Source organism: Echinops telfairi, unplaced genomic scaffold (assembly GCF_000313985.2).
Source record: "Echinops telfairi isolate 266 unplaced genomic scaffold, ASM31398v2 ScPeMD7_7457;HRSCAF=8495, whole genome shotgun sequence".
Taxonomy (NCBI): Eukaryota; Metazoa; Chordata; class Mammalia; order Afrosoricida; family Tenrecidae; genus Echinops; species Echinops telfairi.
The window spans coordinates 32,537,000-32,555,554 of record NW_022111357.1 but is presented as its reverse complement, the minus strand read 5'-3'; the positions used below and the strand labels follow the sequence as shown (position 1 = coordinate 32,555,554).

Genomic DNA, 18,555 nt, shown 5'->3' with positions numbered 1-18,555 from the left:
AGCGTGGGGTTGATAAAGCAGTGTCTCTTTCTGTCCTAAAGAAAGAGTGCTTCATTAGCCTTTGAAATCGCCTCTAGTGAAGAGAAGTGATACCTACTGTGCACCTTTACCTCTTAGAATTGTTCTCAGTTTACACGTGAGGAAACGTTCAGAGGAAGTGGGTTAACTCATCAATGGCAGTTGGGATTTAAGCCTGGGTCTCTGACTTCAAAGTTTGTGCTCTTTTCTTTACATTTGGGCTCCTCACCATGTGCACTGTTGATGTTTTGGGGTGAGATCATTCATCCTTGTGGGGGCTGTCATGTACATTGTGGGACTGGTAGCACCATATCTGGTCTCTCCCCATTAGATACTAGTAGCAGCCCCCCACCCTGGCCTTCCTTCCAATTACAACGATGAAAAATGTCTCCAGGCATTGCCCAGATGTCCCTGAGAGGAGAAAATCACCCCTGGTTGAGAACCACAATACTGCTTCCTTATCTATTTAAATCTATTTAAAAATAAGATTTCAATTTGAGAAATGTTCTCTGTGTAATTAAGCCAGTGTTCAGAATTTACTGATAATTAATATTGTCAGTTTATAGAAAATACTGGATTACCAGCTGAAGCTAAGTAATATAGCCATTATTAAAATTTTTATCATGAAACTTTTTCTGTTTTCTTGTAGATCTACTAAGGACTCCTCCTGTTTCACAGTAGTTCTTAACAATCTCCGTGTGTTTCTCATATTTGACTGGTTACTGTTAGTCCATGATTTTCTCCACACTCCCAGTGACATTAAGAAACAAGATACCGTTAGGCCTGCTCGACACCGTAACTCTAGCAGCGAATCCACTGTCATTCCCAAAACTGTGAAGAGTGGGGTAGTCACCAAGCGGTCTTCCCTTCCTATGCCCACTGAAAGGCACCTGGAGGTCAAGGTCAATGTAACAGGTGAATATTTATATATATGTGTGTGTGATTTATGGATTCTTAATTTGGTTGCTAATTTCAAAATGTGTCTTACAGATTGACTTCTCTTTGGCCTTTCGTTTTTTGAAACAGCACTATGAGGCGGCTTACGGAAGTTGGTGGGAAAGTGGAATGAAATGAAAGTGGAATTTTTCCACAGACTTTTTTTGATCCCTCCCACGTTTATATTTGCATCATTTATAGACCAGTGGATGCCAGAGTTCTTGACCTCTGGTGTTCCGTGATGAACTGCCTGGCCCACACCGAAGCTTGCAGTGGTGGTTGTCCTCCTCTGTCAGTGAGGAATTTCAACAAGTTCATGGGAAATTCCATTCTATTTTCATTCACTTCCTCATAGACCTTTTGGTGGCCATTCCTAGTAGTTTGCCTGTTAAGCGTGACCACTCTCAAACATCCACTCGGGCGGTGGCTTTTCCCCCACTGTTAGATGCGGCTTCAATTTTCTATTTGGTTTTGAGTACCAGTCGATGTGCTTTACTGAATTGAGGCAAGTTTGTTGCGCACAGTCCCCACGTTACAAACTGAAGTTACAAACATCTGGCTTAAATATAGCCCACAGTTAGGAGCTAACCACTGTAAAGCCTATTACATTAAAAATTCAAGTTACATACAGTGGTGTCCATTATTGAAAGGGCTACATTAAGATATTCATCATAACATTATTATTACTACCGTATTATCATGTTAGATATTTTAGTGTACTGGAAGTTTTTTTTTAACACTTCTTATACATAGAAAGGTACACTATATACTAAGACAAACACGTGACAAATTTGGTATGAACCGTACCTTAACTATTCCAATTTCAAGATAGATTTAGGAACAGAGCTGCTTTGTAATTTTGGATGTGGAAATCTGAGTTTAGAAGATAAGTGAGTGAGGCGATCGCAGGGCCTTGGACCAGTTCATTCCGATTGATCTTCTACTGGAAATTTGCATTTCTACCCACAGATAGCTGCATCTACAAGTGATTGTTGGAGATTGCCAGGCGACCCTTATGTATGTCCGTTTGGGAATATTGTTAAAATGTAGATTCTGATTCAATATATCTAGTTTGGAAATGCAAATTCTCAACTGTGGGTCAGGTCAGAATGAACCAGCTTGAAGTCCCGGGGTATTGTTACTTTCTTTACAAGAAGAGTGCTTTCAGTCCTCAGACTGTGACTGAGTTCCCTTCCTAAGTTGAATTTGTATGGAAGCTGGTACCGTGGTCATCTATGTCAGTTAGTCAAATGTTTATCTTAATTTTATGGTATGTGGTTTACCTTTTTAAATGACATTAAAGAAACACTTTCAGATACACAAACGCATCTGAAACATAATACAGAAATGATCATGTTTTGGTGGACATTGAAAAGTAATGCCCGTTTGTTATTCCATACAACCCTGAATTTTTAATGTAATAAACTTTACAGTGGTGGGTTCATAATTATGAGTTGTATGCAAGTCAGATATTCACAGTCCAGAGACTGCCCTCTATTTTCTTTCACAAATGGGTCTACTGTTTTTTGCTTGTTTGTTTGTTTTTGTTAAGTGGAAATTCACTTAGTATATCTATATGTATTTGTGAATTTATTTTTATGTTTGTGATATCCTCTACCTACTTCTCAGTGGTTTTGGAGAATTTAATTAGCATAGAACATTTTAAATGGATTTGGTTTCATGCATTCACCGTGCACTTTTTGACGAAGACACCGTGGAAAGCAGTGGGAACTTGCCGTATACAAAGGAATTGAAACTGCATCTAACCATTTTGTGAATCTCTGCATTAACGTGGCCTACTTTCTGAATGAGCCACTTGGAACAACTGGCATAAAGACAGAGTGCCCTGTCTGTGTCAGGAACTCCACTGTCTGAATCTACATCCTTTGACTTCCAAGCAGATCATTGCTTGGAGAAGGGGTGATTTTCTCTGCTATGCCTGGGCAGACGCAGAGCACTTGTTCTGGAGGACAGGGAAGCGCAATGTCAGCAGACACCTCGGAGCACAGCGCTTCCTGGCTAATGTGCTCCTCTGGCTCAAGCGTGCTGTTCAGTCCGTGGCAGCTTGGAGTTTTCCAGCTTCCCAGCTTCAGCTTGAATGATTTTGCTGTCCCTTCCAGGCACAGAGTTTGTGGTGGTTGAAGACGTGTCCTGCTTAGATACCAACGCCATTATTCTGAAAGGCACCACCGTGCTGACCTATAAGCCTCGGTTTGTTGATCGACCCTTTTCTGGAAGTTTGTTTGGCATTGAGGTAAAGAATCTTAGTGTTGATCAGAATACTATGTGTTTGACTAAAGAGAAAAAACATCTGCAAGAGACCTTTATGCGGGTGAGGTGGGGGGCTGGAGCTTAATTAATGGGATTAGAAGACCCTTTGCCCTGCTCATCTCTGGTTTCCCTTCCAATCTGCCAGGGTATCCTAAAGTATAAATTTAGTCCTGACGCTTTGAACGGCAGAGGGTTTACACTTCTTTTACTCGCCATTTCTCATGGGCTTCTGGGAGGCTCTTCTTGGCCCCGGGACTGTGGGAAGCACCATGTTGTTAGTCCAGTTCCACAGGCTAGTCTTTGACCAATTTGTGAAGGTGAGGAAACACTCTTCCCCATATTGAGTGTTTGTCCCTAAGAAGAGCGAGGCCTTGCGGTATTGGAAATGAATGTATAAAAGGTATTAAGGATTTTATGAATTATCCTTTCCACCCTAAATGTCAGCTCTAGAGAGATGTACAGTGGAGAGAAGTGAATCTCTGCCTGATGCTTAGGCTCTGCTGGACTCTCATAGAGAGATAATCTGCCTCTGTAGCCTGTAAATGACATTAGACAGTGCTAAGCAAGCATCCGCTGCCTTCTTTTAAGGTTTGTGTTGCAGACAGAAGGGGACATGCGAATGAGGATTGTTTCTTTGGAATCTTCTCAGTTCCTGATCTCAGCTAGCATGTTTCTTGTTAGCATTGGTCAGGGCTGGGTAGGTCATGGTGACTCCTCATATTCTGTCCTTTTACAGTTGAACTTCTCATGTACTTTTCTTTCTAGTGGTGTTGCTCACAGGCTGACTGAAACTTGTTTTCACCGTCAGCTGCATGTATATGAGGGGGCTGTGAAACGTTCATGGAAAAATTCCATTCAATTTTGCTGACTTTTTGAAGTCCCCTTGTGTGTGTATTATCAGATATAGATGACTGAAACAGACATGTAGAGATTTCACTTTTTTTATCACTTAATTTTCCTCGTGTAAAGAAACCTCCACTCAAGAGGGAGGATTTGCCTGATGGTATAGTGTGAGTTGCAGTTCATCTGCTCTCTAAGCCACAACAATACCAGCTTTGAATGGAGCATCTTGGTGATTGATTAATGAACTGTCAGGTACAATTGGGTCCTGTGTAGCACAACCCCCCCGAAGGAAGAAGAAAAATGAAGCTTTTCTGTCCCAAAGTCTTAGGAAAACTCTGGCAAAATATTTCAGATTCCTGGAAACGCCTTTTAGTCTTGCTTTTTAGGCAACACAGTTGGATCATAATTTTAAGACCTTCTCCGTACATTGCTGGGAAGAATTTTTTTTTTCAGTTCTTTTTTTTTTTTATCATTTTATTAGGGGCTCATACAACTCTTATCACAATCCATACATACATCAGTTGTATAAAGCGCATTTGTACATTCATTGTCCTCATCATTCTCAAAACATTTTCTCTCCACTTAAACCCCCGACATTAGGTCCTCATTTTTCCCCTCCCTCCCCGCTCCCCACTCCCTCATGAGCCCTTGATAGTTTATAAATTGTTATTTTGTCATATCTTGCCCTGTTCGACGTCTCCCTTCACCCACTTTTCTGTTGTCCATCCCCCAGGGAGGAGGTCACATACAGTTCCTTGTAATCGGTTCCCTCTTTCATACCCACTCTCCCTCTACCCTCCCTGTTTTGCCACTCACACCACTGGTCCTGTAGGGCTCATCTGCCCTGGATTCTCTGTATTTTCAGTTCCTATCTATACCTGTGTACATCCTCTGGTCTAGCCAGACTTGCAAGGTCGAATTCGAGTCATGGTAGTGGGAGCGGGGAGGAAATATTTAGGAACTAGAGGAAAGTTGCATTTTTCATCGTTGTTACATCGCACCCTGACTGGCTCGTCTCCTCCCCGAGACCCCTCTGCAAGGGGATCTTCAGTGGCCTACTAATGGGCTTTGGGTCTCCACTCCGCACTCCCCCCATCATTCACTATGGTAAGATTTTTTGTTCTGATGATGCCTTATACCTGATCCCTTTGACACCTCGTGGTTGCATAGGCTGGTGTGCTTCTTCCATGTGGGCTTTGTTGCTTCTGAGCTTGATGGCCGCTTGATTACCTTCAAGCCTTTAAGACCCCAGACGCTATACTTTTTGATAGCTGGGCACCATCAGCTTTCTTCGCCACATTTCCTTATGCACCCATTTGGCTTCAGTGATCCGTTCGACACCTCGTGGTCACACAGGCTGATATGTTGTTCCACGTGGGCTTTGTTGCTTCTGAGCTAGATGGCCGCTTGTTTACCTTCAAGCTTTTAAGACCCCAGACGCTATATTTTTTGATAGCCGGGCACCATCAGTTTTCTTCACCACATTTACTTAATTTTAAGGTGGTACAGGAGCTCATGTTGAGTCTAGCAGAGGATGCTGGTGTAGCTTGTATTCTCAGTGGTGGTAGATAATGCCTAAAAGTGGGTGAGGGGGTGTCAAGGGAGACCAAAGTGAATGTTCTTTCTTCTTTTGGAGCTTGTAAGCAATTTGGCTCAAGAATGGAAGCCCTTCCTTCTTTCCTTCTTCTCTCCCCATAAATGGATTTCTTTTTAAACTCTTTATTATAGAAAGTTTCAATTACATGCAAAATAAACAAGAAAATTTCAATTATATACAAAGAAACCAAGCCACCACTGTTTTTCATACTGTGGTGACTGGCATGTTGCTATGATGCTGGAAGCTTTGCCACCAGCGTTTCATACACATGCAGGGTCACCCATGGTCCAGCCATTTCAGGAGGTAGCATAAATGATTAAAAAAAAAGATTATGTTATTGAAGGAAGACGTCTTACTGAAGGCACTGGCAAAACCCAGGCTCCAAGAATTAACAGAATATAGTTGAGGGGTTTCAACAAATGAACACAACACCGCGAGTGCTCACTTGTTTATGCAAGAAATTACTGAGAGAGCTACCTGGCCAAATGAGTAGAAGAGATATGCATTTGTATCTATTCCAAAGAAAAGTAATCCAACATAATGGAGTTATTGAACAATATAATTTAATAGTATATGCAAGTCAGGTTTTGCTGAAGATAATTTAAAAATGACTACGATAGTATATTCACTAGGAGCTACCAGAAACTCAGTCCAGATCCAGAAGAGAACATGGAATAAGGACTATCGTTGTTAACTGGATCTTGGCTGAAAGCAGAGAATACTCGAAAGGTGGTTACTTGTGTGTTACTGACTATGTAAAGGCATTTGATTGTGTGAATCATGACATTCATTTGACTCTGTGGATCATGACAAATTATGGATAATATTGCAGAGAATGGAAATTCCAGAACACTGACTCATGTTCATGTGGAACCTATACAAAGACCAAGAGACGGTTGTTTGAACAGAACAATGGTGTATTGCCCATGTTTGAAGTCCGGAAAGGTATGGGCCAATATTATAGCCTTTCACCATACTCCTTTAATCTGTATGCTCAGCAACTAATCTGAGAAGCTGGATTTGTAAAGATCATGGCATCAGGATTAGAGGAAGGCCAACAACCTACGGCGTGCAGATGACATAATCCTGCTTTCTGAACGAGAACTTGAAGCACTTATTGATGAAGATCAAAGACTATGTTGGATTAGATCTCAATGTAAAGAAACAGAAATTTTTATGACTGGATCAGTAGTAAGCAGCATCACAAAAAACAGAAATTAAAATCATCAAGGATATAATTTTACTTGGATCCACAATTAACACCCATGGAAGCAACAATCAAGAAATCAAATGATGTATTACATTGTGGAAATCTGCTGCATAAAAATCTCTGTGAAAGTGTTAAAAAGCTGGGGAGGAGATGAGCCAGTCGGTGCAGGGTAGCAACAATGAAACATACAACTTTCCTCTAGTTCCTAAATGCTTCCTCCCCTCAACCCCCACTAAAAAAAAAAGTGTTAAAAAGCAAAGAGTTCACCCTGAGGACTGCAGTGTGCTTGATTCAACCCTGAATCTTTTCAATATCTTCATATGTATACAAAAGCTAGGCACTGAATAAAGAAAGCTCCAGAAGAATGAACACATTTGAATTATGGTTGTTGGTGAAGGATATTGAATTATACCATGAGCCTGTCAGAAGAAAGAAGCAAGGTGTCTTGGAACAAGTATAGCCAAGAATGTTCATTTTTTAATAGCCACAAAATAGTCCACTGAGGAGTTGTGATAGAACTTTGGTTACTTTTAATATTGAACAGAAACTATTAAAGATTCACTGAATCCTTCCATTTTTTGCATCATTTACATAGACGGTCCCTTAGAAGTAGGGTTCTAAGGTTCTAAGATAAGTAAGCCTCTTAATACGTATTGTGAAAGGACATTTCCTATAGGCGAGCCGCTGTCCATTCCCTCGGCAGTGGGTAAGAGTACCAGCTTCAACTTTGCATGATTTGTTTTAGCAGTTGTCTTGGTTCTTGGAATAATACAGGGCTGGTTGTTTCTGGATTGTCTCTTTTTCTCTTCTGACCCTCCCTATTTCAGACATTAATGCTTGCCATATTTCATTTTATCTGCTAGGTGTTTTCATGCCGGCTAGGGAGTGAGCATGATACAGCTCTTTCAATTGTTGACCCAGTGCAAATTCAACTGGAACTGGTGGGGAATTCCTCTTATCAGAATAGTTCGGGATTGATGGATGCATTCAACAGTGAAGATTTCCCACCTATCTTAGAGGTAACACTGGAGAACTACATGACATGCTGATATAACCTACACTTTCATATCCGGCATTGTTTCTGTCCTTGGAGTTCAACTCTTCAGCAAATGCCAATGAAGTATGGCGTGGTCTTTGTCCTACAAGATCTTGGAGTCTCGGAGAGGATAAAAGGCATTTTAATTGTCTGATGAAATCCTCAAGTTTTGTAAAAATGTACAGAAAGCAGAATTTTATAAAGAGCACTCTTGATGATGATAGAACTTAGGAAGGGTAGGTTGTAAGTAGGTAGTGAGCGAGAGGGAGAGCATTCTACCTCGTGAAGAAGCAGAGCCAGGGATGGAAATGATTCAGCAAATGTAAACCAAAATAAAGTCTGATGAACAGAGGTGTGGGTAGGGCAGTCAGGAGATGCAAGGTGAAGCAAAGAAGGTAGATGCAGACAAAGAAGCTTCAGAAGTTGGTGTTTTGTTTCTTTAGTACATAGGACTAGGATCATAAGGAGAAAGAGCAAAGCCAACCTGATCTTGGTCTGCAGGGTCCCTCACGAGAAAAAGGGAACAAAGTGCTAGATCTAAGTCTTCACACAGCTCTCCCAGAGCAACCGTTTCCAAAGTGGACGGTACCCAGTGCTCGCACTTCCTTTTCCCCAGTGCACTATTACTAGTCTCTGAGGAAGACTGGATTTCAGGGACTCGTAGTGTGAAACTCAGACTCGTACTCTGTTGATATTCGAATAAAGAAGAGAACAAGTTGGTTGGTCAGATGGTTTCAGAGATTTAAACCAATCCAAAACTCAAAGGAAAATGGTTGACTAATGTCATTAATAAGGGGACCGTTTGACCCCAGAGCCATTTGCTGAGCCTGTTCTTTAATACTGGTTTGAGAACCACCATCTAAAGCCTGAATTGTCCTAGTAATCCTCCTGGTCTAGAGTTTTGTATTTGGTGCAGTTTTGTGACGACTTGGACTCAGCGCTAAGGTATTTTACCTCCTATTTATGAATGTTTAATTTCAAGAGCTTTGTAGTCTTCCAGATGAGACATGTAGTGTGTTGAACACAGAATTAGACTTTGAAATAAGAATTATATCGTAAGAGGTGTGAAGGCTAAGGCAAATACTGCTTTGAAAAAAATAACCACTGTTTGTATTTTGTTAGATTCAGTTACAAGCCCTGGATATCAGACTTTCCTATAATGATGTCCAGCTATTTCTTGCCATTGCAAAATCCATCCCAGAACAAGCGAATACCGTGGTGCCAGATTCGGTGGTCCTGGAGGCCGACTCCGTTAGCAGTCCCCTTACTGGCTCATCTCGTGTCAGTGAGGAAACCCGAGAAGGGACGAGACGTACCTTAGATCCTGTCCTGGGTAGGTGTTTAGCTATAAAACCCATTCAGTATTCCCCGTAGCCTTCTCTTTTCACTTTTAAGGTTTCCTCTTATGCAATCATATTGTTTGAAGTCTATGTGTATGCCATTAGGTATAATTGTCAGTCACAAATATGACTTTGTTTTATTTTTTCATTTAGAAACAAAACATTGCAAATTGACTGGTCTGTCATGCTATTTTTCCTCTTACAGTTTCTTCCTAACGTATATGATAGTGCTAAGGTTTCCTTTTAAACTTTTAGAGTTTTCTTCCAAAGAGATGTGGATAATACTAAGTTTCCATTTTAAGCTTTTTAAAACTAGAGGCAGTGTCAGGGAAAAGACTCTTAAAATCCAGGTACAGTTAGTGGAAGTCTCCAATTAGGAGTCCAGTTTTGCCCAGAGAAATGAAGTGTTTTCGTCATCAATTTCTGAATTTGTTTTTAGCCCCAAACTACTCTGAGGAATAATTTACATAAAATTATTTACAAAAAACTGTATGTACTCTTTTCTCCCTTAGAGTTACAACTAGCTCGACTGCAGGAGCTGGGATTCAGTATGGATGATTGTCGCAAAGCTCTTTTGCTGTGTCAAGGTAATTTAAATGATGATGATATGCTTCCTGGTGATATGCTTCCTTCCCATCCCTTCCCTATCCCCACTTAAAGAACTAACATGTATTTAGCAGATCTGTTTGTGTCCTCTGTGGGCTGAGTAGTCTTGGGCTGCAGTATTCGTAGTGGGTGAGAATGTGGGCCCTGAAGTTGGCCCTGCCTGGGCTCCGGTATACCGTGCCATGTGTTATTAGCTGTTTGTTGCTGATGTTGAGCTCAACATGGCCCATATTAGCCCATTTCTGCTCACTGATCGTGCCTAGGCTATTGATCTTCACGTGTCCTGTTTCATTTTTGACAACTTATATTTTCCCCGATCCGTGCTTTCTGCATTCCATGTTCTGTTTAGTAGTGGCTGTTTGCCACTGTTCCTTCTCATTTTGAGTTGTGCCACTTCAGCTAATGAGTCTGTCCGTGTCATCAGGCCAACTCTACTCTGAGGAGGCAACTCGTTCTTCTTGTTATCTTCCTACTTGAGGGGCTTATCGCCCAACACTATTTCTGATACCATTCTGTTGTTTTTCAAGGTTTTCAAGATAGTTTTTAGATAATGCCTATCTTCGCCCAGAAGTTCTGCTGAAATTTGTGTGCCTTGGTTGACCCCGGAGACCTCTTTGTTCTGTCACGTTGAGGACTAAAGTGTGCTTGACCCAAGCCAGGGTGGTTTCAGTGGCCTCACATGCATGTGAAAGCTGAACAATGGAAAACAGACTGAAAAAGAATGGATGCATTCACATTTTGATAGTGGCAGAGAATTGGTAACAAAGCTATCTTGTAGGAAGCACAGCTACAGTGCTTCTGTAGAAGCAAGGATGGCAAGCCTTGGGCTCCCACTTTCTTTGGCATGCCGCCAGGATGAACCAGTTCTTGGTGAAATGAAGGGTCACCAAAAAGGAGCGTCTCAATGAGATGGCCCAGTGGCTACAACAATGAACTCAAGTATAGCAACAATTGTGAGGATGGTGTAGGAGCAGGCAGCATTTTGTTCTGTTATAAGGTTTTCCTGTGAGTCAGAGCTGACTGGATGACAGCTAATAACAGCCATGTTTCTGGAATCCACACTGAGGGCTCCTCTTTGATTTCTCTTTGATTGGCTAGCTAGAAGCTCATCAATGTCACTGACATTTTCAGTGAGTTAGACTTTACACTCATTGATTTTGAAATTTTATTTTTTTTCCTTTAGGAACTAAGACTTCCTTAGTAATACAAATGATAACAAGTACTATTTATAGAGCATGTGTTACATGCAAGACTATGTTCTGAAAACTTTTCATGTCCTCCTCAACTTCCTCCCATATCAGCCCTGTAAGTGGAGCTGTAGGACAGAGAGATGAAGTAAATTGCCCCAAACCCAATAGCTAATGATGACATAATTCGGATCTTGCTCCAAAGCCCATCTCCTAAAGTCCTTACCAGTTTTCCATGCACTAGCCGCTGGTTCATTTTAAAGTGTGGGGTTACGTTGTTTTTTTTTTTCTTCTTTTTGGTTTAGCAATCTCATTTTATCCAAGAGGCTGTGATTTAACAATTCTGCACCATATCACCTGCACATAATTCCCTTATTGCTCTCTGTTCTCAAAGAATTTGTGATTCGGTCAAGAACACAAATTATACACACAGTTAGAAACTGGACAGCATTGACAAAACTGCAAACCCACATATCCAAACACTGCTTGTTCCTAAGTACCAAGTGGCATAAGAGCTCTTCTAAGTACTTAAGCTCTTAGAATTCGGATCCCCTCCTTCCAAGTTCTGCCTGTCTTTCAGCAGATGTCAGAGTAGAGGAGGGATGTTTTTTCTGGGGGTGTTTGGAGCCAGGTCCTGAAAGGTGTGGTAACCTTGAGCAGGAGGTGTGCAACAAAGAGGGCTTTGTTCTATTTCCCTAAAAGCCGCATTCCTCTGATGCTAGTTTTCGCCTTCCCTTTTTCTTTTCCTCTTAGTCCATGAGTACATCTGCGATCGAGGCTCTCTTGGGCTGTCTAGTAGGTCCTCCAGGCCTTGTTTCTGGATTTCCTATGTGATTTGCTGGAGGAGCTGGCTGAACTGATCACCCTTTAATTTCTTTGAAGGCCAATTGAAAAAGGCAGCAAGTTGGTTGTTTAAGAACGCCGAGCCTCTGAAGTCTCTTTCCCGGGCCTCTAGCAGCCGAGAGAGCCAGGGGATGGTGCCAGCACAGTTGGTCTCGGGAGTGGAGATTAAAGCGGAGAGTGTGTGCATCTGTTTTATTGATGACTGCATGGACTGTGATGTCCCTCTCGCTGAGCTCACCTTCTCCCGTGAGTATTTGCCTGATTTTCAGATTCATCTGGAATCTTTGCCGTGCTTGCCGAATTATTCAGGGCTTGTCTTTTATGTTACTCATGCTCTCCTGTACTTAGTAGTGTGGGTGAAATTCAGATAATGGTTTCACATGTGTTTTTCATTATGTGTATTTTAAAGACATGCATATTTATTTGCCATATGTGGCCTTCAGCCTATAGCATGGGAATCATTGAAATTGTCATTGATGAAATTTCTGTTACATTAACAACTATGGCCAAATAATTCTTGATTTCTTATTTTGATGGTCTTTTGGGGGATCTAAAGATCACAGTGAGGCCTGTTATTAGAGGCGTTTAAAAGATAAGCCTGCAGTAATGTTTCTGTCACATTCATCTCTTGAAAGTAGATAAATACAGAATCTGGTTGGTTAGCCAGCTCGCCACCCAGTCTCCTCCATAGGGCCAGGTGAGAAGTGAGACACCGGTCAGATGAGGGCTCTACTTCAGCAGTGTGGGGAGCAGGCCAGAAATAAAGACTGTCGTCCAGCTCACCAAAGCAGGCAGGGTCAGAATGAGGTTTCCGAGGAGAGTAAACAAAAATGTTACTGCTAGGTTGACCTTTCATTTTCTATGACAAGGGCGCTTCAAAAGTCCCTGGAAAAAAATTCCATGTCTTTTCATTCCGTTTCCCATGGACGTTTTGAAGCCATCTTGTATTTCGACTTTGACAGTTTTCTCTCCCTTCAAGTAAAATTTGGTTTGGGCCTTTAACCCAACTATTGCCCATTGTTGGACCTTTCTTTTAGCCTGCACTTCTTGGTTCCACAAGGGCCGCTGGATTCAAAGTACTGTCTGGAATTTTGACTACTTTCACAAGTATCCTTTCTGCAGAGATTTAGATTATTTTTTATTTTTCAGATTTTCTTAAAATCTTGAGCTAGTACTTACCAGGCCATGAATGCTTTTGTTTTATCTGGCCATATTTTCAGGTACCCACCACTGATGTTGAATTGATTCTGACTCTTAGGATCTGAAAGGACAGAGTAGAACTACTCCTTAAGTTTTCTGAAACTGTCAATCCTTACAGGAGCAGACAGCCTCATCTCTCTCCTGCAGAGTGCCTGGTGGTGTGTTTGAACCACTGACCTTACAGTTAGCAGCTCAGTGCTTAGGCTACTTAACCCCCAAGAGTTCCTTTCTTTCTAGCTAGGTAAAACTTGTTGATAAAATCACTTTATTCCTGTTCCCACACAGGCTGTGGCAAACTTGCTTGCCAGAGCTGTAACTCAGGAGAGGCAAATGTGATAATTGTCTTAGGCAGAATGCTTAAGAGCCTGTCCATCAATTCAGTGCTCAAGATGAATACCATTTTAATTCAATATTGAACATTTAAAAATCATTGTGAAGGGAGGGGAAAAATGAGGAATTGATACCAAGAGCTCAAGTAGAAAGCAAATGTTTGAGAATGATGAGGGCAACAAATGTATAAATTGTGCTTGACACAATGGATATATTTTTGGGTTGTGATAAGAATTGTACGAGCTCCCAATAAAATGATTTTAAAAAAATCATTGTGAACAGAATATTGAAATTTTTGTGTGCTTTACTATGAGGCCATGAATATTTCCTAGGAGACCATAAATGACTACTATCTCTTTTTAATCTCTTAATGCGATTTGTCTGCAAAAGGTAATTTTGGATGGCCCCTGCTCTGCTATTTCACTAAAGATTCGCTTGTATTACAGGTCTGAATTTTCTGCAACATGTGAGAACTAGCCCTGAAGGCTATGCCCACTTCACCCTCTCTGGAGATTATTATAACCGTGCCCTGTCAGGTCAGTATAAGACATATATTACTATGGGATTTAAAAAATAAATGTAAATGGTGATCTCACTCATAGTGACATAAACTTTACAGGAGGGAAAAGAGGTGGGCTAGAGAAGGATTCAAAGCTAGTGACGGTAGAGTCACAACAGGAAAGAGACTACATTTTTCTAAAACCTTATCAGCTATGCTGTAGCCAAATCATTTAAAAAGAACTTTTTCAGGTACTTCTTTTTGATCCTAGATTTAGGCTCATTCGAGAACATAAAATTTCTTGATTGCAAAGGGACCTTTGATTGGACCTCTTTGACAAAAACTCCAGGGTGATGGATGTCCAGCTAGTATTGTAAGCTTCAGGTCTCCCCGTGCTCCGCTTTGGCTTTATCTCATTAGCAGTGGACAGAGTCAGTGATAACGTAAACCGTTTCCCTACCTGTCTCCCTAGGGCAAACATAGTAGACAGAGCAAGTTCTTTTTTGAGACATAAGCCCTGTATATTCTGCTGAGGTTTTTCAGGACTCTTTCCTTCCATTGGGAAGTCTGAACTGAAGGATTATACAGGTTGACAGTGAGGAATCATTGTCTAACAGGGCCAAGCAGTTTGAGCTGTGAAAGTCCTTGCCTTCAGAGAATTTAAAGAAATTCCCATCAGAACTCAGAGTGGATGTGTTGCTGCTGCTGCTAAGTGCCAGCGGGTAGGTTCTGACTCATCCTGACCCTGGGTACAACAGGACTCTGCCCAGGCCTGTGCCACCATCACAATTGTTAGGTTTAGTAGGTGCGGATGGAATAAGTTGAGCTGAGCTGTGCAGTCAAAGGCTTAAACCTGAGGGATTACTCTCTTTGATTCCAATGAGAAATTAAGCCTGGTTTGTTGCACAGCTGCCGATGCCGCTAGAGTTCATGTCAGGTTTAATTCTATGTTACTTAACATTTCCCCTTTCTGTTCTGGATGCACTTAAAGGTAGCACCTTTATTTCCTAATTGTTCAAAATGTTTAACTTCAGAATAATGACCCAAATCTTGTTAGTTGAGAGGGCATATGGTAACTATTTTTCTGAGAATCATTTATTTTCTCAAACCAAAACTTGCTTGTTTTGAGAGTGGTGGGAGCGCATTCAGGCTGCTCAGTGGTAAACTATGTGAGGAGACTAATGCACTTGTTTGGATGTTGCACACTGGGTTGGGTTTGGGTGGGCGAATCCGCTGTTCTATGGCTGATTGAGAGGAGATTTAGACATTTGTGAAAAGGAACTAATCCTGAATATTCAAGTCTTTAAAACTACAATAAAGATACCATTTTACATCCAAGAAATCATCAAGAATAAGTGGGACTACAGCACAGCACTTCTCTGAAGTATGTGCCCTAGAGGCACCTTTCCCTGTGTGTACTAGAAAGCACATTGAAGACGCTCTCTGTAGTCTTCTTGCTAAGAGCAATCAAACTGGAGTCAACTGCATGTCTGTCCACCATAGACTGGATCCATAAATTGTGGTATATTTATTAACAGGTTGCTTTTTGGTAGTGAAAATAAATGTACCACAGCTGCATGTATCTGTCTATATGTGACTGACCTCAAAGATCTCTTGAGAAAAATATAGAAAAGCTACGAAAGAGTATCTGGAATCCCATTTATGTGAAGACCCCAAACAGAACAAAGCACTCAAAATGCTCTTTTTTTGGGGGTAATAGTTTTATTGGCATGTGCCTCACATATCAAACAATTTAATTGTTCAGTCATACTAAGATTTGTGTAGTCATCACCACAATCAATTTCAGAACATTTTCTTTTAAATAAATCATTTTATTGGGGTCTCTTACAGCTCTTATAACAATACATACATCAATTGTAGCAAGCATATTTGTACATATGTTGCCATCACCATTTCTAAAACATTTTCTTTCTGCTTGAGCCCTTGGTATCAGCTCATCTTTCCCCCCTCCCCCCTCCCACCCTCATGAACCCTTGATAATTTATACATTATTTTAATTTTCCTATTTTGCACCGTCCCCTGTCTCCCTTCACCATATGTCTGTTGTTTGTCCCCCCAGGGGGCTGGGTGGGATTGTACATTAATCAAGGTGATTGGTTCCCCCTTTCTCCTTTGTCCCCACTTCCCCTCCCCTCCCCTACTCTCATTATTAGTCCTGAGGGGTTTATCTGTCCTGGATTCTGTGTCGAGAGCTCTTATCTGTACCAGTGTACATGCTCTGGTCTAGCCAGAGGTATAAGATAGAACTGGGGTTATGATAGTAGGGGGAGAGGGGAGTTAGGAAGCATTAAAGAATTAGAGGAATGTTGTGTGTTTATATTGCACCCTGGCTGACTCGTCCCTTTCTTGTGACCCTTCTGTGAGGGGATGTCCAATTGTCTAAAGATGGCTTTGGGTCTCCATTCCAACCCTTCTTGTTCGCATCGAAATGGTTGTTTGTTTTGGGTCTTCTGATGCCTGATACCTGATTGTGGATACCTTGCGATCACACCCGGTTGGTATGCTTCTTCCATGTGAGCCTTGTCGCTTCCCTGCTGAATGGCCACTTGTTTAACTTCAAGCCTTTAAGACCCCAGATGCTATATCTTGTAGCAGCCGGGCATCAGCTTTCCTCACCACATTAGCTTATGTACCCATTTTGTCTTCAGTGACCGTGTTGGGAAGGCGAACATCACAGAGTGCCAGGTTATTAGAATGAAGTGTTGCAAAGTCTTGTGTTGAGGGAGGACTTGTCTGTTACCTTAATATTTAACCTGTAAATATATGTACTTAGACCTTTATACCATCGTTACATATGTACATGCCTATGTTTATACCTGTATAAAAGTCTTTAGTCTCCTAGTTCTTTCCTCTATTTCCTTTTACTTTCTTCCTGCCCCACTGTCATCTTCAGCCTTCATTTGGCTCTCTGTACTTCCTCTTGGCTACATTGCACTTGATCGAACCCTGGCAGGCATTCTATGCCCTCCTCGCCATTGATTTTAGATCTTATGTTCCCTTGTCCCTGGGTTTGTTGGCTTCCCACTCTCTTTCCCCCACCTCCTCCATTTCCCTGTCCCCCGGAACTGTCGGTCCCGCTGTTTTCTTCTCAGGATTGTTTATCCTGCCTATCTTATGTATCGATAGACATGAAAAAAAGGGAGAGAGGGGATCTGAATAGTTCCAGGTGTGTCTGCTGACCCTTTTGAATGTTTTTTGATTCGGGTCTGATGCAGTGCTAAGACCTGTCTCCAGAAGTCCATTTTCAGAATTGCTCAGGGACTTTATTGCTATGCTCTCCTTGCTGCTCTGTTGCGCTCCCTTTGTATTATGTAGGGGTCAGACCAGGCACAATTCCCACACTATGCCTCAGGTGCTGGGCCCGCCGTGGCGCTGTGGGTCAGTAAGGGAATATCGTATCTTGTGGTGAGGCTGACCGTACCGTTCTCTCTGTGCATTGGCTGCTCCGAGTGGGAATGTTGTCCTCGAAGCTTGGTAGACCAGGATGCTGTTCTCTCTCTCTCTCTCTCTCCCTCCCTCCCTCTGAGTTTCCTCCTGTGTGGACAGAACATTTTCTTCTTGTACTCATTGTTCGTAGCTCCCCATTTCTCCCCATTCTCCCCTGCCATGCCCCTAGGCAATTATCAATCCAGTTATTGGCTCTGTAGATCTGCCTTTCCTGGATGTCATTTACAGAAAATCATATAAAACCCAATTAGGAAGCAAGCAAGCTGACAAAACCAAACCAAAACCAAAACTAACAACCATGACTAGATGAAACATGGAAACATCTCAGTGAAAAAGAAAATATTAAAAACTGAAACAACTTAAAAATGAGTCAAAAGGAAGATCAAATGTTAAGGTATTACATTTTACCCTAACTACATCTGCCACAGTTGACTTTACAGTGCTCTCTGCCTGAGAGCAAGGCTATTCACATCCCTATTATGGTGAGAAGGGATTCCCCAGAGCCTTCATCCATGCGGGGACCCTGCAAATGGAGTTTGAGCTTCCACTGTCATCCATGGCCTTCTGTAAACTGTGTGTTCACAATTTAAGCTCTGATATTATTCTCTCCCTTGGATTTGGCCTTTATTATTTACAACTCCTGGGTTCCACAGACTGGTGTGGTTCTTCCACGTGGACTTAGTTGGCGCCTTGCTTAGATGCCTACTTAGTATTTGAAGATAAGCCTTTACGACCCCAGACACTATTCTTTCTGATAGCCGGGCACCATCTGATTGATTCACTGCTCTTTACTGTAGCACCCATATCTTCAATGATCTCTTCAGGAGGGCAAGCATCAATCGGGGCTATGCCCTAAGAACGAATTGTTTCCAGATTGGGGGTAGAATGAAGTTCAAGCCCCCAATCTAGTCATGCATCTTTGAATAGTTTCTATATGTCACTGGGTCACTTCACCGTTTTATAATACAGAACATTAGAAGTCATCTCCTTGGGGCATCAGGTAATTGTGCCAATTGTTGTTAGGTGCCATTGAGTCAGTTCCAACCCATAGGTGACCTGTGCTCAACAGAACAAAACACTGCTCCATCCTGCCCCATTGTCACTTCCTGTGCATGAGCCCCTTGTTACAACCACTGTGCCAATCCATCTCCTGTCCCTCCTGTCCATTTGC

The 18,555-nt window shown here is 41.8% G+C and overlaps 1 protein-coding gene across 1 annotated transcript in view; it reads left to right on the top strand.

Annotated features, from left to right (window-relative positions):
* The window catches only part of VPS13D (vacuolar protein sorting 13 homolog D), a 280,525-nt gene that overhangs the window by 81,332 nt on the left and 180,638 nt on the right, over nt 1–18,555 (top strand). The window contains exons 30-36 of the mRNA XM_045298953.1: nt 668–933; nt 3,075–3,208; nt 7,739–7,894; nt 9,034–9,244; nt 9,764–9,838; nt 11,927–12,133; nt 13,864–13,953. Coding sequence (XP_045154888.1) covers nt 668–933; nt 3,075–3,208; nt 7,739–7,894; nt 9,034–9,244; nt 9,764–9,838; nt 11,927–12,133; nt 13,864–13,953 — 1,139 coding nt within the window. The remainder of the gene's footprint in view (nt 1–667; nt 934–3,074; nt 3,209–7,738; nt 7,895–9,033; nt 9,245–9,763; nt 9,839–11,926; nt 12,134–13,863; nt 13,954–18,555) is intronic.